We start from the raw sequence: 27063 nt of genomic DNA, 5'->3' as shown, positions 1-27063 counted from the left end.
CACGAATCCAAGGATAGTGACAACATTAAGCACTGGAAATAGGTGAGCAGTATTTTTCATGCTTAATTTATGAGAATGACTTATACACAATATTCCCTTCGACTCCATATACACATAAATACTGCAAGTAATTACATTTCACATGTAAACGTCATTCTTTTTTTTTTTTTAAACAAACAAGGAAAGGCAATGCAGCAACACGCTTGGTTTTCACTCCACAGAGAGTCTCATAGCTCGTCAAACTTCTCCCAGTAGCAGGCTAGATGCTCATCGTGCAGCTCCCTTGATCGCTTGTCATTTGAAGGCACTTGGACTTGGTGCTGATGAAGGAGGTGAAGATCCACTGAGTTAAGGTCAAGAAACAGGAAATGCCGAAAGAGAGAGAAGCTGCATGTATCAAGATGGACCGATGGACTTGTCTAGGAGACAGTGTTTGTAGCACATTGATGGAACTGTAGCCTTGCTCTCTAGACATCTAGAAGAGAAGGAACAATGGGATTAGGAAGGAACAACCATATTATTATGTTTCTTTGTATGTTGATCTCATACCCTGTAGCCCAGACTGGCCTAGAACTTGCTATGTAGCTCCGACTGGTCACAGATGAAGCAATCTTCCTGCCTTGGGCTCCGAAGTCCTAATATTACATGTATCTGTTTTACCTATAACCTCAATTACCATCATATTAATTTTAAGATGCATTACATAAAGTAGATGAGTAGAGGAGACTGACAGATGACTGGTAAGTATTTGGATAATGAGTAGATGAGCGGATGGATGGACAGAAAGATGGATGGGCGTTTGGATGGACAGAGGGGTAAACAGGAGTTGGGAATGGTTGGTACATAGATGGATAGATTAATGAATGGACACATGAAAAAAGAAATCTCTTTAATGGAGCTCTATTATAAGAAAAAAGCCTTCTGTGGAAGGAGAGAAAATAATGTTCTTGTCTTTGCTTCTCTTTGATTTGTGTATCATTCTCAAGGTGTGAGCATTGAGAAATATTCCTGAGCTTTCCTGATTTCCTCTGAAGAAGGCACATCATTAGACCAAACTGGAGTCCACTTTGCTTTAAGGTTTATACTTTGGTTCAGATAAACTTCTAGCAGTAAAATGAAGAAGTAGGCTCCTTTCTTCCCTCACTTCTTCCTTCTACCACCCTTCCCTCCTCCCCTTTCCCTTCTTCCTTTCCTTCCCTCTTTCGATTTTTAGTAAAGATAGTAATCTAAAATGCCCCTAGAAACTCAGAAAGTATGGAAACCGGAAGCTGTAGGACTCAGTATAGGGGTAGATTGCCTGTTGTCAACTACCAAAAAATATTTGTCCTACCAAAGACATTCAGATTCAACCGGGGGAGGGGGGAGAAGGGAGAGAGAGAGAGAGAGAGAGAGAGAGAGAGAGAGAGAGAGAGAGAGAGAGAGAGAGAGAAGAAAGAAAGGAAGGAAGGAAGGAAGGAAGGAAGAACATAAGTTGCCTAAACTATATCTTTGCTACTGGAAGGGCAGAAGCCCTAGCTCATCATTCATTTCCCTGGAAGGAAGACTCTGTAGACAGAACAGTGTCTGTCAACTCCTCCTGGTCCTGTGCACTCACCTCTGCATTCATACTTAAGGTCCGAGAAGTAGACCATTTCTTGGGAGAATACAAACAGGCCCAGCCGTCCACCAGCATAGGTTTGGTCATAGATTGGTCCTGAATCAGCCATGACTTGCTTTCCTTCATGCACTAAGACTCTAAGACAGGTAAGTAAGTGTAAATGTTAAAAGAGAACTTGAACTCTGCAGCACATTCACCAGTGGCTGATTCTACATCAAGTGGTTGATCAAGACGAATCTACTCTCCCTGTTTGGTGTTAAAGACGAAAGCATGGCCTTGAATATGCTGACCAAGAGTTCTCTGCTCTGCCACCGAGCTATACCCAGTCCAACCCAGAGGCATCTGTTGTCTCATTCTCTGTTCAGGGTTTTAGCAACTGGGTCAGGCTTGCTTCCCCTGTAGGAACACTGAGTCCTATGAGGCAGCAGGGGCTGGGAAGCTCACTTCTTCTCACAGGCAAGGCTGCTGCACCCTTGGTGTGTGTGGCTATAACCAGTAGGTTGCCATTAAGAGCCAAGGCAGTGTGCAGAGTGTAGGGTATTTCCTGATTGCCTGTAGGGGGTGCCTGCCTGTTTCTCTTCCTCGATTACAACTCTCTTAGCTTTCATTTTCCATGAAAATCCAGAGTCTCATCTTTGTCCCGTTGTAAGAGCTGTCTGAGAGTGGGGACTACACTCGCAGCCCAAGTGGGAAGTGATGTCCCAGAATTCCCTAATGGAGCACATGCCAAATGGTGCCCCTTTGCAGAGACATCATACCCTGCACACCACCTTACACCTCACCTGCCCAGACCCTCAAGGATTTGCAAACAACAGACAACCAACAGGCATGTGGCTCAGTGGTAGAACATTTGTTTATCATATATAAAATCCTAGACTCTAACCAGATGGGTGTGGAAGGGTTTTCACCCACTCAACAAGTATCTTAAGACATAGGTTCTTTTCAAGATTTTTAAAGTAAGTGATGTATATATTAAGAATGCAAGATAGAAAAGAGTTCATATGGAATTTTTATCTGTTGATACTCTCTCATGGGAAGGAAGACAGAGAAAGCAGATTGTCTAACCCAATGGAAAAAATCAGTCTGTCTATCCAACGAGAAGCAGGCTATCCAGCCATTGAAAACCCATCTGGACATCCAATGGAAAAGCAGACGAGTAATCCAATGGGAAGAGATCTGAGGGACCTATCACTGAACAGAAATGTTCAACTGCCCTTACCTCATGTAGCCTGTCTTAGGCCTGTGAGTCAAGTGCCACCTGTAGGCGGTATAGTCTTTCCAACCAATGTTTTTGGGGTCATGCCATAGCGTGCGCACCTGTGGAAAACCGTCATTGTTGAAGGAAGAGACATATGCCTTTCTACCATTCCCCCCCACACACTGGACTGTACAAAGTAAGATTCCACTTGCTATACTACCTCTCTGGTATATTTTGTTTTTTATGCTATATTTTCAAACACTGTATATCATTTACCCTACTATGGGGTACTACAATAAGCACCTAAATCCACTGCATAATGTGTTACAGTTAATACCAACAGCATGAACACTTGGCCCAGACAGTCATGGGTCTGGAACCAGATCTTCTCTTCTTGTGTGTGAAATTATGAACAGGACACTGGCCCTGGCAAGTACTGTCTCCGTAAGAGACTAGACATGTGTCCAAGCTTGTCAACTATGACGGCAGAAGCACTGGGCATTCTGTGTTTAATTAAGTAGGTATTCAACGCCAGCTATCAAAATGATTTCTACTTGATTAAAAATTAACCGAGAACATAATTTAAAATTAATGAGATTGTAATGTCTGTCTGGAAGAGGTCATCAACCGCCCAGTCCCTCACCTGGCCTTCTGTGTTCCCTGTGTGCCAAAGGGCGTTCCTCAGGTGCTCGCCGGTACCAGTCGTGGAGTTTACCACTTTGAGTGACACGCCAGAGTAGCCGTAAGCCCGACTTGGCTTGTCTTCCCAGTAGGTCTGGGTAACTTGCTTCCACATCACCACATAGAAGCGGCTGCTTGACTGATAGCCAAAGACGAAGCCGGCATAGTCATCATCCCGGTCGGTGTTGACGTAGAATGTGCCGCTGAAGTCCACAGACCCAAACTCATCAAAACCTGGATACAGAGGAAACATGCATGGTCTGGAGGCCCATGGAAAAGCACCTTAGGGACCCTCAGGGGTCCATGTCACAGAAACAAGGGTCTAAGGAGCTTAGATTGGGTCTGCCACATGCACGTTACCGAGATTATCAAACGTTACAGGACTTGTAACCCAACCAATAGTTCTGTTGGGCTCCAGAACACAGAGGCCCCATTTCAGACAGTCCATAATACGAAGCGGCTTACTGGACATCAAATAGACATGAGAGGCAAGCCTGGGCTTTCTCCCAGAGTCCCTTACCAGGGAGTCCCTTAGAAGGGAGACTTTTCTACACACCAAGGAAGAAGGGTAAGGCTACCAGAAAAATCACCCTGAATCCTATCCACATGGCCTCACCTGACCACTCAAAAGCATCACCTCACTTGGAGTCGCAGGCTCACCTACAGCAATGCCAGGATCTGAGTTCGCTGTCTGCACCAACTCTTTGCCTTGGTGACGAATTACCCAGTTGGGGTCGATTTGTGTAGTTCCCTTGGGATCCAGAGGGACCATCTGGAAGTTCCTGAAGTCTGTCTCAGTGATAGCATTGTTCTCGGGGCACACGTCGTCAATATCTGGGACGCTGTCATTGTCAAAGTCATCTTTACAGATATCGCCTCGGCCATCGCCTGTGGATAAGGAAGACACACACACACACAGGCGGGTGATTTGCACTTGTTTCTCCATAAGCAGAGACCTCTGGGCCCCTAAGATCTGAGGCTGAGCACCTTGCAGATCACTATGCATTAAGAGTCAACGGCCTCCCAAACATCCAGCTTGTAAAGCTGTGAAGATTTTGGAAACACCCCAGCAGACCCTGCAGCTGAGGATGATAGAGCTTTGAGGTCCTAGCAAGAGCTTTACCCGCCATACTCAGAGGCGGCTGACAAAGTCTCTCTAAGTTCATCTCTGACAGTCATTCTTAGTAACCAGAACCGTCTTAATTCACTTGGCATTTAAAATTGAGCCTTTCCAGCACACAAGATTTTTCCCTAGGGAGACTGAGCCCAAAGTGGTTGGTCTGCAAAGGGGATAGGTCATGCCGTGACCTTACAGCTGCCCTACCCTCGGCCACAGAGAGATGCCCCTAAGCAGAGGCAACGAGGTAAACAGGGCACTCTGTTGTAACCTCTTGTTTCAAAAGGAAGGAAAGAAACCATATTTGATACGAATGACATCTTCGTTCCCCCATTCTCCAAGCTAGTTTCCAGTTCTATATCTGCCATCACAGGCTCCCCTACTGTGTAACAAGCATAATTAGGTGTACAGGCCTTTTCTTTCCTTGAGACAGGGAGAGCCTTATGGGGCTTACCTCGGGGTGACTTTGAACTTCTGGGGGGGGGGTCACACTTGTGCCTGCTGAGTTATAGGTACCCACCCCTAATCTTTGTCTGTGCACTGCTCAGTTTCATGCACACCAGGCAAGTGCTCTACTAATTAAGCTACACCCCTAACCTCAGTAAGGGCATCTTAAAAGTGTTAATAGTGTCAGCATAGGTATGCCAACCTCTCCTCCTTCCCAGCCCCCCCTCCAAGATGAGTCAAATCCCACCTCCCCCTGTCTGCTGGGGCCTTCTGCATCAAGCTGGGAGCTTTCTGCTGAATACCCTCGTTCCTGTGCAGGGAAGATTCCAGAGCTGCCCTTGGGCCTCGGCCATTCTTTTCACGTGCTTGTGAGTCATGCTGGCTCAACACCCCGGGACTCCTGGTCTCCATTTGTTCAGGATAAGTGTCTTCCAAATGGCACTTGGATCGTGCTGGCCTTTGGGAGGGAGTTATTGCCAGCCTATCAGCAAGAGCAGCTGTGTGTGCTTTGTTATTCAGGGTTGTAGTCCTTTCTGGAGTTTGCACAGTTACAGACCACAGATTTACACAAGCCCTTCCATCTCACACCTTCCCTATTTTAGTTACCAGATACAAAACAATACACACACCACCACCCCCCATCCCGTCATGGGCCGCATACAGTGAACCTTTTCTTCTTTCTAAGCAACTGCCAAAGGTTCTCAAAGCCACACACAAACACACCTCTACTGTTGGTGGAATGGTAAGTGCACTAGAAGAAGCTGAAACCACCAAGCAGGCTAGACAGAAAAGCAGCCATCCTGCTGACTTCTGAGCTTTAAAGTGGCTTTCATAACCAGAGAAGTTCTGCCTCTGTGGAACTGCTCGTGCAGTTTGCATTACACATACGAGCCGAGGGAGGCACCCACCATCTGAGTCTTCCTGGTCTGGGTTGTAGACAAGTCTGCAGTTGTCCCTGTCATCTGGAACACCATCATTGTCGTCGTCAGAGTCACAAGCGTCACCCTTGCCGTCATTGTCATGGTCAGCCTGATTGGAGTTGGAGATGTACGGGCAGTTGTCTTGGTTGTTCTGGTGGCCGTCATCATCTATGTCTTCGTTGTTGTCGCACTGATCTCCAACGAGGTCATTGTCCACATCCGTCTGGAGGACAGAGCAGGAAGGAGGTGAACACCACGAATACGCCTTAAGGAAGGACATGAGGGCTATGGTGCTAGCTTGGAGACTGACCCCACAGTGTTACAGGCCAGTACTGTGGGGCAAGGTGTGAAAATGCAGACTCACTTACTGTCAACACAGACAGTAATCCAGACACCTGGGTTCAGGTTCTCCCAGCTTGTGCCCTGTCCCATAGGGGACTTACTGCAGTTACCTACCAGTCAACAATCACTGGTACTACTTTTCCCACCATTTGTTGCTGTATACTCTGTAGATCTTATTTCTAGGTCACATCCTCCTTGCCCCTTCCAAAGACAAGCCTGGAAATTTATCTGGTTCTGGGTTTGCCTAAGGGTAGCCATGGAGACAAATTCCCCCATTTCCTCACTTGGCCTGTGGCCACCTAGATACACAATGGGTTCTTTAAGAGGTCACAGCTGAGATTATAGAAAAGTCTATGTTGTCATCTTGGCAGAGCAGATGAGAGCCACACAGGAATATCTTGGTGGAGCGGTTTGAGGATGTGGAACGCCCTGCTCTGAGATGCAGGGCATCCTCACAGGCTCATCTCAAGGCGGCAGCTGAGGATCACAGATCCCTGTTGGGAGACATTCCATCACCTGGTCGGGGTTGTGCATCAGGGGGCAATTGTCACAGTGGTCACCCACGCCGTCGCCGTCCGTGTCTCTCTGGTCAGTGTTGTAGACGTAGGGACAATTGTCCCTTTCGTTGAATACATCTGTTGGCGGGAGAAGCAAAGTGATGATACGCGGAGTTTGGGGAAAGCATGGCATTTTCCCATCCTAAGATACAGACAAACCTTCACTAAGGAAATGGCAAAAATGTAGAGATTAATAGATTCATGGCAGAGTGTATGATATATTTCCCATTAAAATTTGAATTCCCAGTGACAGTATGTCTCAAAAAAAATGCTAATTCTCTTAGCCTAGAATTCGTTGTTGTTTAGAATTCTCTGGGAGTGATGCTGCCCAATGTGAAGAGGGTGAATGTGGCATATCTCTGTGCTGGCAGCACTGGCTAATCCCACTTACACATAAGAAAATATCTGTTAAATCTACAGGAACACAGTACGCTGTGGGTGATGCTGCCCCCTCCTCCACATACAGTAGGAGAAAAGCAAAGGTGGAGATAGATTGGCAAGGGTTTTAACAATCTGAAAGTAGGTAACAAAGTTCACCAGTACTGGATAAATAATAATTTAAAAAAGACACAGAGGCCAAGTGAAGGGTCATAACTAGCAAATCAGAAAGAAGGGACCCTGGACACTGGCCTTGCCTCAGCCCAAGGAAGAGAAGGATGCTAGGGGAGGGGTGAAGGACAATAGAAAGGACCCTTAAAATGACCGGGTATAAGTGTAGTGCTGTCTTGTTTATACTGTAACAAATAAAGCTTGCTTGAAGATCAGAGGGCGGAGCTAGCACCAGCTAACCATAGAGGTCTGGAGGTTTGTATAGACAGACAGGAAGTGAGATGGCTGGGCAGAGAGAGGCATATAGGCAGGAGGAGACAGGAACTCGCTCTTTTCAGTCTGAGGATTTCGTAGAGATAAGGGCTCCAGTGATTGCTGCTCTGCTCTCTGACCTTTCAGCTTTCACACACACTCCAATATCTCACTCTGGGCTTTTACTATTGAGACCAATTAGAACTCGCGCCACATATAAGAACCTGAGACCCCAGCCAGGTTACAGATGCACCAGCCTACATCAGGATGCAATGAGCTACCTGCTGACAGCATCAAGCTCTGAGAAGGCAGAGTGGTCCAGCCTGTCCTGAGGATGAGGCTGGCGGCAGAAGCTCACTGGAAAGCTCTACAAGAACACATGCTTTGAGATGGGTCCAAATGTCAGGATAGAGTGAGTCAAAGTGAATGAGGGGGACTCCAGGCTGGGAAGGGGTTAGGAGAGTGAGACTCACAAGGCACACACACACAAGTGGAGCAGAGCAGTGATCTGAGTGTCTCCTGGCTCTCCAGTGACCCCTGAGACAGGAGAGGCCACCAGGTCTCAGGGTCAAATGTCAACCTGCAGTGGCGTGACTTGAGAGCTCTCAGGGTAACACCCATTTCACTCCACCCGCTGAGGGACCCGGATCCTGTAACACAGGTGAGACAAACAGCTCTCCTCAAGCCTTTCTCAGAGCAGACAGGTGAAGCAAGGATACAGTTCTCAGATGTTGGAGATTGAGCTTTCGCTGCAGAAGGCTCAGGGAAGGGAGTCAGCAACAACAGCTGTGCAGCTGGCATCAAGGGAAGAAGATGCGGGAAATTGTGGTTTTCTAAGAATGAGCCCGAGGCAAGCTATTTAAGGGATCAATGTCATAAGATTAAAAGGTTGAGCTCCTCCAAAAAGTTGAGAATTGTGAGTGCAGTTGGCCCTGGCATACGCGGAGGGTTGCTACCAGGATACACGGACTGTCCAAACCCATTACACAAAATGGTGCATATTTACAAACAATCTACACACTTAAAAGTCATCTCTATACTATAATTTTGTTGTTTTGGTTAACGACGAGGTAAAGGTCTAGCCGTTAGCAAGGAGGCCCTGTGGGTAAACGTGCTTGCAACCTAAGCCTGATGACCCAAGGTTGATCCTCAGAAACCAACAATGAAACAAAACAGACAAACAAAACCCAGATGCTGTGATGAGCATCTGTAATCCCAGCACCTCTGAGGCAAGATGAGCAGAAATCACAGGACAACAGTCCCAGGTCGTCTGGAGTGCAATGAGACACAAACCAGAGAAGTCCTGTTTCAAGAAGGTGGAAGGAGAGAGAGCCAACTCCCGAAAGTTGTCCTCTGACACCCACGTGCACTGGGCAGCACCCTCCCCTCCAGACACCCTCAGACATACATAAATGAACTTTAACGTCTGTACGTGCTTGTTAGGTGCAATCTCTTTTTTGTTTTTTAACTCTCTCTACGTTGAGTCGGTGTGTGGCTGTGGACCTGAGTGCACAAAGTGTGCCCACTCACTTATAATCCTTTTCTGAGTCGCTAAAAGAAGCAGAGCCACTGACCATCACCATCGATGTCCACAGAGCATGCATCCCCTTCACCGTTGTTGTCCGTATCGATCTGTGCTGGGTTGTGCACGTAAGGGCAATTATCGCAGCGGTCTCCGACCTCATCCTTGTCGTAGTCTAGCTGACGGGGATTGAAGAGAAGCTGGCAATTGTCCTAGAAACACCAGAAAAGGGACTTCAGAAAGGACACAGAGCATGTACCAGATTGCTGCAAGAACACAAGCTAGTCAGCTCTCCACATGCTCCTTTTCAATTGCAGTTGCATATGCAGCTGTCCTGTCCCATAATGGTTAAGACTTCCTATTGCAAATAGGCTGTTTCATCTACTTCATAGGGAAGCCAAACGGTGAGAGCATAGGTGAGTGGGTGGATGGGTGGATGAATGGGTGGGTGGATGGGTGGGTGGATGGGTGGATGGATGGATGGGTGGGTGGATGGGTGGATGGGTGGATGGGTGGATGGATGGATGGATGGGTGGGTGGATGGATGGAAGGATGGATGGGTGGATGGATGGATGGATGGATGGGTGGGTGGATGGATGGGTGGGTGGATGGATGGAAGGATGGATGGGTGGATGGATGGATGGGTGGGTGGATGGGTGGGTGGGTGGGTGGGTGGATGGATGGATGGGTGGGTGAGTGGATGGATGGATGGGTGGGTGGGTGGATGGATGGATGGGTGGGTGAGTGGATGGATGGATGGGTGGGTGGATGGGTGGGTGGGTGGGTGGGTGGATGGATGGATGGACGGATAGGTGGGTGAGTGGATGGATGGATGGGTGGGTAGATGGGTGGGTGGATGGATGGATGGACGGGTAGGTGGGTGAGTGGGTGGATGGATGGGTGGGTTGATGGGTGGGTGGGTGGGTGGGTGGATGGATGGATGGACGGGTAGGTGGGTGAGTGGGTGGATGGATGGGTGGGTGGGTGGGTGGATGGATGGGTGGGTGGGTGGGTGAGTGGGTGGATGGATGGGTGGGTGGATGAATGGGTGGATGTAGAGAAGAGAGGAGAGGACAGGAGATGAGAGGAGAGTGGATGGGTGGATGGGTGGAGAAGAACACTGAACTTCCCCATCAGAAACCCATCCTCAGGGGGCTCGTGAGCCAAATGTTAAACCTTCTGCATGTAGCACTTGTCACTTGCCTCAAGCACAGCTCAGCAGAAGCTAAAAGGAAAGCTATTAAGGTCTTGTTAAAGAAAGTGACATTACTGAGCAGTTTCTGCATTGTACAACCCATGCACCAGCTAATCGGCATTTGCAGTGGCAACACTCTCTACTGGTGGCACTGGAAACTGTGTCAGTAGACCAGCCTTGGGGAGACCATTGGTTAAGAGTTCTGGTCTCTGCCAACTTCTCCATGTTTGAGAGCAGAGCCCGCCCTACCTTCTCATCGCTCACACCGTCATTGTCATCGTCCTCATCACAAGCATCTCCAATTCCATCTTTATCAAAATCCTCCTGCCCAGAATTTGGCAGCTTGGGGCAGTTGTCCTGTGATTTGGAGAGGAATAAAAACCATGAAAGCATTCCAAAGTGACCTTCTTTTCCAAAACACGGAAAAATAAAACAAGACTCATGAAGCCAAGGATATAAATATCTGATACAAGTCCTCAGATAAAAGCAGAAGAACTGTGGTCAGAGCCAGCTGGCCTAGATGTGTGCTGTGCTTCTAAGTCCTACCCTGGGAATTAAGCCACTGCTGCACTCCCGAGTAGACAAAAGGAGCCCTGCTCTGAGCTCAGGATCCCCAGGAAGGGATCAGTCACCTGGGAGAACAGAGGAGGGTGAGGGGGTTCCTGTCCCAGGAGAGATGGAGCAGCACATGCTTCGAGTCTGGTTCCTTCCCACAGCTGCAATGAACTAAAAGCCTTGGTATGCGTGCAAGCTCAGCCCTCACTGGACAGTAGTGAGAGAGGAAGAAACCTCCTCATAGGTGTGCATGGTGTAAGCGTTGCAATTCCTGCACTTAACAAACACTTAGAAGAAGGCAGGGCTAGCTGCAGTCCAGCTTGTCACAGTTGATAGGCATGTGCACTGTGCTAAGATCCAAACCTGAGCCACAGGAACCAACTGAGGGACTAAAGGGAAGTGCAGTTTTAGTTTCAAAACACTGATGCCTTTCCGTGTGTGTGTGTGTGTGTGTGTGTGTGTGTGTGTGTGTGTGTGTGTACACATGTGCATGTGTGCATATACATAGTGTGTGTGTGTGTACACGTGTGAATATACATAGTGTGTGTGTGTGTACACATGTGCATGTGTGCATATACATAGTGTGTGTGTGTGCATCTGTGTGTATCTGTGTCTGTGACAGGTCCTTTTTGGAACTTAATACTTGTGAAGTTCCAGAGGCCCAACCTGTATTAACATCCCATGTAGCGGATCAAATGCTAACTCCCCAAACATATCTGCACCCTGTGGTGCTTGTCTGTCTTTTTGCTTGTTTGCTTGTTTTGTTTTGAGATGGGTTTCTCTGTATTGCTTTGGAGCCTGTCCTCGAACTAGCTCTTGTAGACCAGGCTGGACTCCAGCTCACAGAGATCCCCCTGCCTCTGCCTCCCGAGTGCTGGGATTAAAGGCGTGAGCCACCAACACCCGGCTACTCATGCCTCTTTGTAAAGAAAAACATATGATGGGATCTTGCTAAGTGGTTCCAACAGGACAGTTTGTCTGGGTCATTTCAGCCTCCCACACTCTGGGGCCAGGCATGGAGTCAGTGCTGATGGGCCCAGGAATCAGAAACAAACACCATGAGGATGGGCTGCTTTTCATAACAGCCCCTGCAATGAAAAGGAAATGAAGGGGGAGGCCACCTGCATTCAGTGTTTGAGGTGGGCACCTGTGCACTCTCCAATCAGACCCCAGCTCTCCCCGTGCATGCCTGCAGTTGTAGGAAAATGTGCAGCTCTAATACAGTCCAGCCTCAAAGTAGGAAGTTCACGTGGAGTGTGGGAGTGAGCATGACAACTTGGAGTTCCTTGCTATTAGATCATTGCTCCCAAATTGGCCCAGTCTTTCCTGGCAGCTACTCACCAAGAAGGAACTGAGGGGCAGACTTCTACAAGGACCAAAGAGGATTGAGGGGCAGAACCCTACTCTGATGAAGAGCAAACGGAGAGCAAAATCCTGCACCGGTGAAGAGGCATTAAGGCATAGACCCCCGACACTGACTGAAGGAGAGACTGAAGAACACAGTCCTGGCTCTTGGCTTGGGGTGAATGTGAGCCTCACCTTGATGCAGTGATAGGTGGCATTGGTAGCACACACCAGGTTGCTGTTGGGCCAGCCATCCAGGTCTGAGTCCTCCCCACAGATGAGCCCGTCACCGGCATAGCCAGTCTGGCACTCACACTTGTACATGGGGTCACTGAAGTGGCCCAGGTAGATGCACTCTGCATGCTTGTGGCAGTTGTGGGTCTTGTCCTTGCAGGGATTTTCCGGCTCGCACACCTACAGGACCAAGTGCAGACAGCACGTATTAGGAAAGGGAGGTGGCCATGGGAAGCCCTGAGACTGCGGAGAGGCTCATTGTGAGAGGACCTGGGGACTATGGCATCATGCTGGGTTCCCAATGCACTAACTTGGATCTCTCAGGAAACAGGCATGAGTATTTTTGACGGTTATCTGAGCCAGTTAAATACCATTTCTGAGCTTACCAAGCAACACAACCCGCCATGACTTTGTTGGGATCCCCAAGCCGTGGGTTAGAGTCTATATCCCCTCCTAGTGAGTGGTTTCTCTCCCTCTCTCTCTCTCTCTCTCTTTCTCTCTCTCTCTCTCTCTCTCTCTCTCTCTCTATATATATATATATATATATATATATATATATATATATATATATATCCCTCTCTCTCCTGCCATGCATTGACAACACGGAGAGCTGACCTAGATGCCTGCCTGGTCTTTATCTAGGATTTTCAGTCTCCAAAATTGTGATAAATAAGTGCCCGCCCTTTATCCCCACCCTGCCTCGGGTATCGGACTGACCAAGGTGTCACTGCTGCGCAGGAGTTCGCAGGCCCTTTGCATGAAAACACGGGTTCCGCAGGTCAGTAGGAGAGGCCCCAGACGAGCAGTACCCGAGAGGGTTCCATAAGGTAAACTCTGTCTCCACCCCTCCCTCTCTCAATGACATTGCCTTTCTCTTCCCTACCCATCCCCACTTGCCTAGGATCGTCTGACTTTTTTTTTTCCAAGACTTTAGAAACACAGACAAGCTCAACACCACTTACTTGTTTCTCTGTTTGAGCAGCCTCCAGGCCGACCCCGAAGGGCTGGCTCCCCTTGTAGCGAGGGGGACAAGGCAGGCAGTGGAAGCCAGGGTTGGTGTTGACACAGCGGGAGGCTTTGTTGGTTGAGAAGCAGATATCTGTGACCACAGCGCACTGTGAGGACAAACAGGAGTGAGCCTCCCTCCACACCTCCACAGGACACCCTGCTGCCCAAGGTGGAGGTACCAACCTCATCTAGGTCCTCACAGTGGGTGCCATTGCCCAGGAAGCCCACTGGGCAGGAGCCACAGGACCAGGACCCATCAGGGAAGCTGTTGCACTTGGCTCCAGGAAAACATGGGTTGGATAAACATCCATCTGCATAGGGGATGAGGGACAGGGGCTATGATCAGATGCCACACACATATGCACATGTGGGCATACACACGCACACATACACACACACACACACACACATTAGTGTGTATACCCTGTTACCCACCAGTGGGGTAGCTCCTTTCACACACATGCGCACACACACACATGCACACACACGTGCACATGCACACACACACACACATGCATGCACACACACGCACATACACGCACACACACACATGCACTATTACTCACCGATAGGGCAGCTTCTCTTGTTGCACATTTGATGTTCCTTCACATCCCCCACACAATCCTTCCCTCCATACTGAGGCTCCGGGCTATTGCAAACACGTGTCCGTTCACGGATCCCTCCAGCACAGGTGACTGTACAGGCCGACCAAGGGGACCAGGGGCTCCAACGGCCATCAACTGTAGAGAACACCAGGAAAGATGTCTGAGAGGGGGTGGAGGGATGGATCTATTGTTGACACTGGCAAGAGCAGCTCAAAGATGAAGTTGACATCCCGGCTGTTCCAATCAATGTAGTTGAAGAAAACTGTGTTCAAATGAAAGTGGAGGGCTTGGCTTACTGTGAATTTCCACAGCCATGATTCAGGGAGTGATACTGATTACAGAATTGTCAACAGATTGATTGCTTTGCCTCTGAGAGAAAACCCTTAGTCTTTTATAGCCTGAAGTCTAAGTTTCCTTACCGAGCCAGGTCTCCAGAGTAGACCCGTCTCCAGTCTGAAACACTTTATGGAATTGATTCTTATTGCATTGGGCAGAGAGGCGGTGAAGATCTGGGTAGAAGCAATCCCCCTGCATCCACACACCCCTCTGGGGAGGTCCTGGTATCCTAAGCTGTGAGTCCCCTAAGCTACAACTTGCTTAGACTCGGACAGCCCTGTCCTGAGACCTGCTGCTCAGCAGGTTTTCTGCTCCAGGTCTATTCACGGTCCTTCCTGGCTTATTTTTCTATAAATGACGACCTCTGTCCACTTGATCACTCTGTGCAAGGTACAAATATAGCAGTTTAACTAGGAGGGAGGGGAGGGGATCCAGTGATGGGCACTGATCTCAGAGCAAGAACAACCACACCCTCACAGCTCAAGGCTCGACTGGGCCTTGGTGGCCAGCATCTGTCATAGAGTGACGTCCCACTCAGGCATGACATCCCCACTGCCCGCGTCACCTACTTACCCGGGCATGGTGTACCCTGGCAGGCCTTGGTCTCCCGGCCGCTGCCCTTGCAGCTCTTGCCACCCATTTGGGGTACTGGAGAGTTGCAGAGACGTATGCGAGTGACGTTGCCAACCCCACACGTCACGGAGCACGAAGACCAGGGTGACCAGTGACTCCAGCCACCATTCTGCCGGACTGCCAGAGAAAGCACAAAGAGATCGATTTCTCGGGCTGTGACCCCAGGCCAGGCAATCCCCAAATCTGTCTTCCAATCTGTCTTTCCACTGAAGAGGTCAGGCAAAAGAGCACCACCTTCACCCAGAAGAAAGCTTCTCCATTGGCAAAAAAAACCTCCCCTGGGGCCATAGCCTCCAGACGCCAGCAAACAGCCATTGTTGGCATGCCCACACAGAGAGCCACCCACCCCTCCCTGAAGTATGGCGGGGTAAACTCACTTCTGGTATCACATTTGCCCAGGCTGCATGCCCTTGTCTGAATGGAGGGGCCCAGGCAGGTGTTGCTGGTGACATCACAAGACCGGCCTCTCTGCTGGGTCCCAGAGCCACAGGTGACAGAACACTCGGTCCACTCTGCCCACGGAGACCAGTCCTCACCATTGTCTGAAGCTAACCAAGAAAGAACACACACACACACACACACATGAGGTTGGTCTCTCCCTCTTCACATGCCCTAGGGAAGTCGGGCACTATAGTCATGTGGGGGCTTCTTTGGAAACATCTTAACAGGGTGGGGTTGGCAGAAGCCGGGCAAGAGTTGGAGTTCCTTTAAAGGGAAGGGCAGAGCACGGGGAAGAGAACACGGAGTGATAGAGAATGGAAGCTGATCCACAGAATGGAGGAGATACCTCCAAGGGAGAATGCCTACAGGCGGCCATTCCTACATAGCTCCTGTTGACTCATATAAAGTAACAGCACGTCAACCACTGGCTGAAATTGCAGCTTGCTGGATTTATGCCAACACTTTAAAGAAAATTTTTTTTTAAAAAAAGACAATTTTCTTGAAGAATGTTTCTCCCCCCCCCCCACTGGCACACATGATATGGTGTCCCATCGCTAGGGCTTGAGCTAAAGGTACTGTAGGTCTCCTAGTAGGGATCCCTCAGTAGAGATCCCTCGGTAGGGGTCCCTTCGAGCAGCTGCAAGGACAACACAGTACACACAGACAGGACACCAAGGCTGCCTGCTGTACTCCGGACCTCACTGATATGGGGGAAGCAGGCTCAGGTACCCAGTACTGTGGTACTCTAGCCTTGCTCTCTTCAACAACTAGCTGGGATTCTGGATACACGCCAGAAGGACAGACCAGGATAAAAATCTGAGCAGAGGCATCCAGAGCACTCAGGCATGGAGACTGTATCAGAAGGGCTGCCCACCCGTGCAGGCAAGGCTCATCCAGAGCGTTGGCACAGACAGGATCCACAGACCATAGGGCATTCTGAGTGAGGCATGGAGCTGAGTCTAGAAAGGGCAGCTCAGGCACTTCTAGGATTCACCAAAGCCCCCGGGACTCCTTCACGCCAGCCCATCTCCATCTCTACAGAGTCAGACCTCACAGAACTGGCTCCAACATACTCCAATTCTATGTAGCTTGGACCATGTCTCTGTAACTTGAATGCATCCCTGAGTAACAACCTCCGGGTTCTGTGTTTACTTACTGCATCGTGGGTTTCACGGCAACTACGCAGTCTTCACTAAGCCCAGGTCTACTCACACTGGCTACTGGCACAGGGGCCTTGTTCTTGGCCTGGGTAGTAGGGACTTTGGTCCCTGAAGGATCACTAGGGGCCTCCTTGTCTGGGATGAGCCAGAACGGGACAGCTGCAGGCACTTAATTTCTAGAGCTCTCAATAGCTTCCTGGCCCCCCGGCTAGTGGCTGAAGTAGAGCCTTAGCCACCACGCCTCTGCTCTGCCTCCCCTGCCTGCCTCTAGGAATCTGAGCCTCACCCTCTTCCAGTCAAGCCATAGAACAAATAAACAGATGCAACCACTGGGACTCAGAGCACCCTCACCACAGGAGACTTACTTACAGTGGGAACAGGACGGACAGCACTCGCCTTCCACAAAAGACGGGTTGGCGCAAGTGGCCGGTGAGCAAGTGATTTGATGACACACTGTTTTAAATTTCTGAAAAGAACGAACAGAAAAACATTTGGAAAACAGTTATCTAAGGCAACAGGCATTGCCACGGGAGCCGGATGAGGAAAGATCGGCAAGAGGGCTAGGTATTTTTCTGTCTACAAATCCCACTTCAGGCCCTTTGAGCACTGACACTCTGCCCTCCCACCATGAGCAGAGAGATGATAGCATTGGCTTCTGAGCCCTCCGGGTGGGGAAGAAGAAGGAGAAGGAGGAGGAGGAGAAGAAGAAGGAGGAAAAGAAGGACAGAATAGTCCCAGATGCCCCGATATCGGAGGTCAACACACGGACAGGGGGCAATGTGAAGAAATAAAGCACTTAGATTTTCCTGGTGGTGACTAGGCTTCCCAGGCATCTCTGTGAGCACTGAGACCCTGTCAGAGGTGACTGGGATCAAATACACACTAGAAGGGAGCTGGTATGGCTGCATTTCCCACTGTCTGTCTGCACATGGCAATGCTGAACAAGCCACTCCACCCTCTGGGGTGTGGTTTCTTTATGCACAGTGCCAAGAGGTCAATTTAAGTTACATCTGTGTTTGCTTCCATGCCTGAGGCTCTCTCACGTTGAGCCTTCTGTGTGTAGCTAAACACCTTTTACACACATGTGCTGAGCAGGTCGTTGTCACTCATTGGGATCTACGTGTGTCAGTTTGAGCATGCCTGCCCTGTGTGGGCAGCAGGACTCAGTGTCTGGAACTCACCTTGCAGGTGCACGTGGTACAGCTGTCTACAACCCAAGTTTCATTTTCTGCAAAGATTCGGCCCTCTTGCACACAGGCTGACATGTTTCTTGTCTTCACGGGGCCTCCGATGAGCTCCAAAAGGAACTGGTTGTCATTGGACTGGAAACAGAGGTGAGAATTGGGATAAGGACTCAATGCCCCCCTCCCAATTGAGGAGCTTAGGTCAAGCCCCAGGTATGGATACAACTGTGCATGAGGATACTAGGTCCTGGTAAAGACAGGTAGTCCTGCAAAACCACTTGAACTTGCGCAACAAAAACCTCATCACAGAACCCGGCTACACACGCTGCCTGTCACCAAGGTCTCCCTATCTCTTCCCTGCTCACAGCTAATACCCAACACACAGACATGCATAAGTACTAACTCCCTCAGCCCCTGGGCTGGGCTGGCCATGCCTCAAAAGACACCACTGTGCGAAGTGGGCAGAGGTCAAGGGATCGGGGAGAGGCTAACGTATGGATTCACTCACTCTTCCTTTTGCTCATCAGATGGGTTGTGAGAGATGTGTGATGAGGACCATCGCAAGGGGAAAGACAACCACAATACTGGCCATCTGGATATTATATTGTGTGTGTGTGTGTGTGTGTGTGTGTGTGAAAGCGTAAAAACCAGATGAACCTGCACTAAACATGTACATATTTGCCTTGGCTGCCTCAGAACTCTGTAGGTGCCCCCAAGGTACAATGTCTGAACTTGGGGTGAAACAGGCCTTGGGGATCAGATGAGTGTCCATCCCGAACCTTCAGAAACACACCACCTCTGTGGCTTTGTACAGCCTCAGGGGCTCACGTGATTTTCCTTGACCTCTGACCTTGAGTGGAGCAATAATGGAATATACATTACAGTTGTAGGGAAGCTGCCAGGCCCCATGCTCAACCCCTGCCTCTTCTGTGCTCCACTGTGGCCAGCCAGGACCGCCATTGTGCACTGGGCCTCAGCAATCCCCAGAATAGCAGTGAATTAAATGATGCCACCCAGGGACCCCTAGTAAGGGGCAAACTGAAGCAGGAGAAACCTCTGCCCAAAAGACAGCCCTGCAGAGTCCTCTGCACAGGCCTTAGCGTGGGACTTTCTCCCCTGGCGGTAGTGGAGCCTACCAGGAAGTGTTTGCATGGAGCTCTCCCAGCCCCTTTCTCTCTCTGTTTCCCACAATTCCATGGGCATCCCAGGGCGCTGCAGCCAGGAGAGACTGCACCTCTCATCTCCCTCGTCAAAGGCCACAAAGCACACTCTGGAGTGTGTGACCCTGTCCCCTGCTTCCACACACTTTGAGGCACTAAGGTTGAGACATTCATTCATTCCTCAAGCCTCTGGGCTACTCCTGTCAGCACTCAGCCCTGCACATAAAATGCCTTCCTCTGCATGGATGCCTTACTCCTTACAGATGTCTTCTGTTGTCTGGGAGGTGCATTTCCCAGAAGTGCAGGTTTATCTTGGAGAACGTGTGTCTCATGGCTGTGTCGTTATTTGCAATATTCCCTTGCATCTCTCTATCTTCCTCTCACTAACTTTGTGGTAGACCAGTGTCCTGAGGGGCCTGACCTGGATAGTCTCTTAATGTGGCTTTGTAAACAGAGTTTCCCCAAGGCACTGACCTAGGAGTCCTCAGAGGCCTGGTTGGCTGGCTGGCTGGAGGACTGGTTCTTGACACTTCCCTGACAGACTACCCTCTGTCCCCACTCCCCTGGCTCACCACCTCTGCCCTGGGCCAGGCACTCACCACTCTCTCCAGGTTCTTGCTCAGCTGGTTCACCATGACATGCAACCCAGACAGTTCATTCATCATGTTGCTCAGCTCCTCACAGGAGTGAGTGCACACTTCCTGTGTCTTCTCCACACCCTGGCCCACCAGGTCTGTGGTGATATGAGGGCTCAGGTGGAGTGTTTCTGTATGCTCACTGATGGTGTTGACTTCCGCTGAGGGAGAGAGAGTATGGTCAGTGCGGTTACAGCCCCTGAACCGTCACCTCTGCAGCTACAAACCAGCTCCCATGAAACTCTTTGCTTTCTTGGGGCGGCCACATGCTAAATTGCATCTATCAGCACGAGTAGATTTTATTCAGCACTTATTTCCATTTATTGTTTTAAAAAAATCTTTGGCTTATCTAAGGTATTTCCTGTTGAAGGAACCTACATGTTAGAAGAATGTGTTCAGAAGCTATGAGAGGTGTGGATGGTCTTGACCATGGACTGGACTATCTCCCCAGAACCCCCTCCCATCGAATTGGATTGTCATTCTTAAAGATCTATTCAGGATTAATCCTTGACTGTTTGCCATTGTCAAGGACTAAGAAGTGTAAGCTAGCTAGGAAACATGCCCACTTGACCCAAATCCACAGCAGGGCACACACACACACACAGATATGACCCAGCAGCAACCCACAAGGAAAGAACAAACACTCCTGGATTGGAGATCACCCACCTCCCTGGCTGTGTTGACAGCCCTTCTTGCTTAGAATATCTTCTATAGAATCTGCAAACACAAGATGGACATTCTGCAACAATCCCTGGAGGGAGACAGAGGACAGATCTTTAGCTAAACCGCGAGCTTCATGGAGACTGATGACACTTTAGAGACACGGAAGAGAAGATTCTGATAGCATGGAATCTGCTTCATCCCCTAGGTCTGAAGTTCCTTTATATCAGTTCCCCTAGTCCTGCTACTCTGGAACTGTTACTACGCACGCACGCACGCGCGCGCGCGCGCGCGCGCACACACACACACACACACAGAGGCATGCACACACACCCCCACACACGCATGCACACACATGCATGCAAAGATTTAGCAGAAAGAATTCTAACTAGGAGTAAATTAACCTTAGAGAAGAATAAAGAAAGCCTAGGGGTAGGAGAATTTTGTCCCCTATATGTCCCCAGGTAGTCATGCTGGCTACTTCCTCATGTGCAACTGGATTGCCACATCCTTGTTTGTAATTCAAGTCTCAGAAACATCTACTGGTTCAGATAAGGAAGCCCCTGGGTCACACCAGGAGGAGGAGGGAGCCAGTGATGTATCATGAACGGGCCAGACGGCAGCCCCTGACAAAGCATAGATATCTCGGCCTTTACTGAAATAACTAAGCTTTGACAAGCGTCCGTTTCCACAAATAAGTGCATGCCTCCAAGAGAGCAACGTTCAGATGTCCCCTAATCTGCGGTGAGAGAAGGATGGATATACTCATCAGAAGATAAAACACCATACGCTGAAAATCCATTCATCGCGTTTTACCTAGAGGATACACCTTTGGTTGCCCTCTGTGGTTATGGACTGACCAGGGAGTCATGGCTGGCCTCTGCCCGGCATTGAGAGGCCATATTGATGCAATATTGATGGACCACAGAGGGTCAAAACACAGAGCCTCAGTGTGGTTCCACTGTCTGGGAAAAGATGAATAAACCCCCAAGAAAGCCATTGTAACGGGAGGGGGCATCTGTGTGGCCCCAACACTGCAGGTTCCAAATTTTGTTTTAGAAGGATCCAAACGTCTTTAGCCATAGTGAGGGGACAGGGAGGTGTACACTCACAAAGCGGCAACTTTTCTTTGAGGAACTCATTTCCTCCTTAATGCCCCAATCATTTCTTTCCCAGCGCAAGGGCTAGGATATGGGGTTCCTGGGAACATGGGGGTTCCGGGTTCCTACCTCAGCAGTCGACTCAGGGGCCCACATGCAACATATCTGCCACACAGCCCTGCTTCTCATAACATAAGGATGTGCATTCTGTGCACGCTTCTTATGAATATGCACCGTTGCTACTGTGTGCACAGGTGCCATGTGTGCAGAGGTGTGATGCACATGTGATGCACATGTGTGCGTACAACTTCTTACGTGTCCTTTGTGTGTGTGTGTGTGTATGTATGTAATTCCACATGTCAGTATTGTGTTTTGTGAGCGCAAGTGTGAGTGTGTGTTGTGTGCACAAGTGTGTCAATGTGCACTTGTGTGCGGGTCTGTGGGCATGGTGTGCATGCCCCTGCCTGCTTGTGCAATGAGTGTGAATGTGTGGTGCGTTCACATATTGTGTGAGCAAGTGTGTTATACAAAAGTACACTTGTGGTAGCTGCATTTGGGGATGCGTGGTGTGAATGTGCCTGTGTGGTAAGTTCACACTCTTGAGTGTACACGTGTGTGCATATCATGTAAGTACAGGGGCCTCACGAGTGAGCACGTGTGGTATGAATGAATGCATATGTGGTATACGCGGGTGTGTAGAGTCAACACACGTGTGCCACATTAAGCGCTACACGTTTCCCCAAGGCAAGATTACACCTTTCCAGCACAGAAGCTACACTGAGTTTGCCCCATGCTGTGTGCTCCAGCAGAGCTCTGTCATACGGCTGCCCTGGTGCACACATACCCTGAAGTGGCTCTCTCGGGATGCACCTTTGGCCACATACATCCTGCTTCTGTCTGCTTCCAGCTGCTCATAGAATGGCTCTTCCAAGGTGACGCTGTCAATGAGATCGCAGCCCACGTACAGGCTGTAGGTGTCACTGGCCACCTGCACAGTTACATTTCTCCACTGGGAGTCAGACAGGCCCACATCCTCCAGGGAGTTGGTGTGCTGGGTGCCTTCTACCCAGTAGTTGAGGTCCAAGGTATCCCCTGGGCCATTGGACACAATCTCAAACTGCCTCTGGGAGGTGCCGGGGCCTTCCAACACCAGGAGTGTGCCCCGAGACTTGCGGTCCTGCTTCAGCTGGGCTGTGAGGAAGAAACCCTCCTTTCTTCTTGCAAGCTCGACAATCCTGCTGAGGTCATCTGTCTTCACTGGGGGGATGTAGTCAAAACGCACAAAACGGTAAGCGGGAACCCCAGGGTCGGGCCCTCGGAACTGCTTGGCACCGATGGTCTTCCGGTTAATGTTGCTGATGCTGAAAAGGTCAAATGAAGCGTCTTCACCCTGGTCACCAGCTGCGGAAGGGAACCACAGGGTGGCGGTTACCCACAGGCTGAAGGGGAATCAGGCTCACAAGAGACAAAATGAAGAGCTCATCTCCCATTCAGGCTGAGCCACAGCAGGCTCCTTGCAATGCTATAGGCTGGCTTTCTCCAGGGCAACAGTACAGAAAGTGTCCTTTCTGTGCCTTCCTCCATAAACACCTGCCCAAATCTCACTGCAGACCAGGCCTCTGAATTCCAACCCCTGATCCCTGTTGTTCTTTGCCCCAGATTCGGGTTGAGCACAGCCACCCCTCCACCGTGTGACTGGGGGAGAGGAGGACTGTTCAAAGCAGACCTTTGACTTCTAACTCTGGGATGTGAGGGTCCACTAAATCCTAGGCTGCATTCTCAGAATGATATCCAGCCTTGAACACAAGGTGTAGACATAGTCTCACTTCTACAGAAATACCTTCAATGTATAATAACTAGTCTGCCCCGTGGGTTACAACGGTGTACCTCATGACTATCAGTGAGTGGTCTGAAGTCACCGTCCAGCTGCCAATGTCACCAGACCTCATCAACACTAGAACGGGATCCATAATCTGAAAGAATACGCTGACTAGAAAGTTAAAAAAAAAAAAAAAGCATAGCTTCTTGTCAGGTGCCCAGAAACTGAAAACGAAATAAACTACTGCTCACAGGGGCACAGGTATTAGGTATTATCCCTTTTAATGAAGATATTGAAACTAACACAATTTAAATAATTAGAATCTGTGACTATTGCTACTAAAAATGGCAGCCCAAGTTTTATTTACTGTAAGTTGTTTCATAAATTATAATAAAGCAAAAGACCAAACTATGTGAAACACGTACCTTATTACTAATTTGATGGGGGGGTGTTCTTCTGTATATATATTTCTCTTATTGGTTGATGAATAAAACAATTTTGGCTAATAGAGTAGAGGCAGGAAGATAGGCGGGGCTAGGAGACAAGGAGAATTCTGGGAAAGCTAGGTAGAGAGGCGCCAGAGGAGCCATGTAGCTGCCAAAATAATAATAGGTCCGGGCATTCTCTGGCAAGCCAAGACTACACCACATGGAAATACATAGATTTATAGAAATGGGTTAATAATTAAGACAGACCTAGCCAATAAGAAGCCCTAGCCATCAGCAAACAGTTTAATCATTAATATAAGTCTTTGTGTGCTTATTTGGGGCAAGGCGGCTGAGGGACCAGGCTGGAAAGAACCTCCAGTAACACTAGTAACAGTGAGCTCATGTCTATTCCTAACGTCTCCAAAAGACAATCTCTCCACATGCTATACAGACTCAAAAGCTGATGGGACTTTTTTTTTTTTATTTATGAGCATATTGAGAAAGTTTCACACATGAGATGCAGGGTACAAGGTGCTTGCTGGTCTCTTGCCTGCAGCTAAACCGCACTGCAAACACAGACAAGGGTTATGTCCATACTCACCATAAGCTCTTGGACCCAAGCCCAGAGCGAGCAGGGCCAGTGCCCAAAGCATCCTGCCTGCACCGTGTCACTCAGGAAAGAACCAGTCTCGTGCGTGATGAGCACACAGCTGCAGGCTGAACGTCACTGGGAAGTTTGCTCACACGTGACCTTTGGGGCGGGAATAAAATAGTTTTCACACAAAAATCAGAAGCAAATGTATCCATGGGAAGCAAAACTCTAGACGAGAAACTTCCTTTCCAACCAGGTCCTTCTAACTACTATAAACATTTATCTCAATATTCCCTGACATGGAGATGAGGGGGTTCTAAACACTCTTGCTGTGTGGTCACCATAACAACTTGGGGTTCCTGTGGCTGAGACTATGCCCTTGCTCTTTGGGAGAGTAAATGGGGTTGGGGGCATGCCAGAGCATTGTCTCCTGGAGGAACTGTGCTATAGACCAATTGCCAAGACAAGTCCAGGAGAGCTGGACCCAGGCAAATATGCTCTGTGCTGAGAAGAATCTGGACAGGCGTTCTAGGTAAAAGTCCAGGGCAAACCAGCTGTGCATTCCTTAATTAGACACAATACTAACTGCAGTTCAAAGTTAGGAATAAGCGGTGCATCTTCTCAGGACAAGCAGAAGCTTTTGCTCAGTGAGCATTTCACCCTCTTCTCTGGTCTCCTGAAGGCCTGTTTTTCCGTTCTCAGGGATTCTAAGTTGGCTCACTGGACTCTGGATCAGAAGTCAGGAGGCCTGGCTTGAAGCCCGGCTCCTCTGCTCCTGCTCCGTTAACTCCTTGTGAGCTTCCCTGTGCCCGGGTCGAAGCTCCCCATCCGTCGGACAGGAAGGAGTCTGACCCACACACTGTAGTCCATCATCTCTGTTAGATGGATTTTCATTGACAAGGACACCTAACCAATCCCCATCCCCAGAGTACTTAGACAAGCTGGAAGCAGTGCCCTCCACAGAGGGAGAGTTTCCTCTCCAAGGGAAAGCGATGAGGCAGGATCCCCAGTCTTCTGCTCTGGTCCTGATTCCCACAACACTGCTCAATGCTCATCTACTGAGCGCTGGGTCATGTTGCAGGAGGCAGCCTAGCAAACCTCCCACCTGAGCCCTTAACATCACATCAGCTTGTCCACCCAGGTAATCCTTTCATCCTCTGACTCCATCTCCTTGCAGACAAACAAATAGAACACTAACTCTTAAAATATATGACTATCTGAGGTGTTAGAGAGAGGCCCTGTGCAAATGAATATCCAAATGGGCCCCTCTGGAAATAGTGTTAAGAGTCCTCCAAGCCCCAGAAATGACATTTTTCTGAAAATTGAAGAGCAAGGTAAACCTTGTCAGGTACTCAGAACAGAACTGAGACCAGTGACAAAGTTGAAAATCTCAATTTAGTCCACATCTGAAGGCTGCAGCCTGTCCTACCCTTGAATCCCAAGTCAGGCGTGTACCGCAGGACACCTGCCCTTTAACCTCCATTCCCAAATTTAACCTTATGTCAAGGACAGTCGCAAGATGCTAGCTCCAGCAAAGGCGAGCTCCATCTCAAAATGGCATTCTGCAAGCAGAGTACATGAAACTGTGTTTTGGTTAAAATAATAAAATAATAATAATAATAATAATAATAATAATAATAATAATAATAATATATCAACCAGGAATGCCACAAACAATCAGCGGTCTCCTCTTGCCGCCTAACCAAAACCAAAACAGAACAAAGGAGTGAAGAGAATCTGTCTGCTACTGAACAAGCCTCCTGGCAGCCAGGGTAATTGAACCCCAGCTCCATGGGCGCTAGGCTCATGCACACACTACTCCCCTGAGTTCAAGCCTCTCCCCTTTACCACAAGTCCACACGGAAGGCTTGTGGGTAGGTGTTCATGGAGGTTTTCTGCAACATGGTATTATCACAACTTGCATGGGTCTTACACAGGTTCATCTCACAGGAACAATCAAAGAGAAAGTGCATTTGCTGGGTGCACCCGATGCCCCCTCAACACCTGTTGCCGTGCCCTCCTCTCCTCCCTCCTCACCAGACTAGTCTCTTTCGGCTGCCCCTGCATACCAGCTGCAACAGCCCCTTCAGTGCCCCCAGCCCACCCCACTGCACATTATAATGACAGGAGCACTTTGTTCGGCTGCTAACAATGTTTAGATTTCGGGTTGCTGTAAGCCCTCTGATTATTTTCACATTTTCGAGGGATCCTTCCTCTGCTTCCCCCTCCACAATGAACTCCAGTGTAGAAACTTCTTATTTTGAAGTCGAATCTGTTCCCCCCCCCCCAGCATCCTAGGAATAAAGTTTTGCAAACCCTCACCTCACTGAGATCCCGTTGTGGGAAACCCTGCGGCCAAGGAAGCAGTGACTGTTCCTGGCGGGTCTCTAACTGTGCAGGGCTAACCTGGGCGAGAGAGACCGCTCTGCTCAGTGTGGGAGGGCGCAGCTGCACGTTTTCCCCCTTCAGCCTCCTGCAAACCACAAGCCTATTCTGGAAAATCGCAGCCTGATAAAATGCCTTAGAAATAAAAAGGTACCTTGTGTGTTTGAAAATGAATGATGGCCGATGTCAGTATTCTAAGTCTGTCCTCAGAAGGGACCTGGCCAGGGAGGCTGCAGACAGCAGAAGATTTTCCTGCCTCCGGGCAGTGACCAGCTCCTTTATACGCCCTTTCCCCCAAGAGGCCTGTCAATCAGACACACGCGGAGGCACGTTTAATTCATTCTTTTGAAGGAGTGTCATAATTCCTCCTCTGCTCTCACCATTTGCTCAGAGTACCTGCTGTCTCA

The 27063-nt window shown here is 49.2% G+C and overlaps 1 protein-coding gene across 1 annotated transcript; it reads right to left on the bottom strand.

The window, feature by feature from the left end:
* Positions 1-50: 50 nt before the first annotated feature.
* On the bottom strand, positions 51-27063 carry Thbs2 (thrombospondin 2). The gene is made up of 22 exons (XM_051205975.1): positions 26811-27063; positions 24281-24430; positions 22277-22833; positions 20339-20423; positions 19637-19833; positions 17875-18015; positions 17063-17159; positions 15470-15640; positions 15033-15209; positions 14085-14258; positions 13702-13829; positions 13473-13625; positions 12472-12690; positions 10627-10734; positions 9235-9394; positions 6819-6937; positions 5949-6183; positions 4137-4364; positions 3439-3710; positions 2817-2914; positions 1595-1734; positions 51-475 (listed from the first exon to the last, which is right to left on the bottom strand). The coding sequence occupies exons 2-22, from the start codon at positions 24330-24332 to the stop codon at positions 468-470; spliced, it is 3519 nt and encodes a 1172-aa protein (XP_051061932.1). The 5' UTR covers positions 24333-24430; positions 26811-27063; the 3' UTR covers positions 51-467.

This window comes from Phodopus roborovskii, unplaced genomic scaffold (genome assembly GCF_943737965.1).
Source record: "Phodopus roborovskii unplaced genomic scaffold, PHOROB, whole genome shotgun sequence".
Taxonomy (NCBI): Eukaryota; Metazoa; Chordata; class Mammalia; order Rodentia; family Cricetidae; genus Phodopus; species Phodopus roborovskii.
The sequence above is the reverse complement of the archived record's forward strand: the minus strand, read 5'-3'. Positions and strand labels throughout refer to the sequence as shown.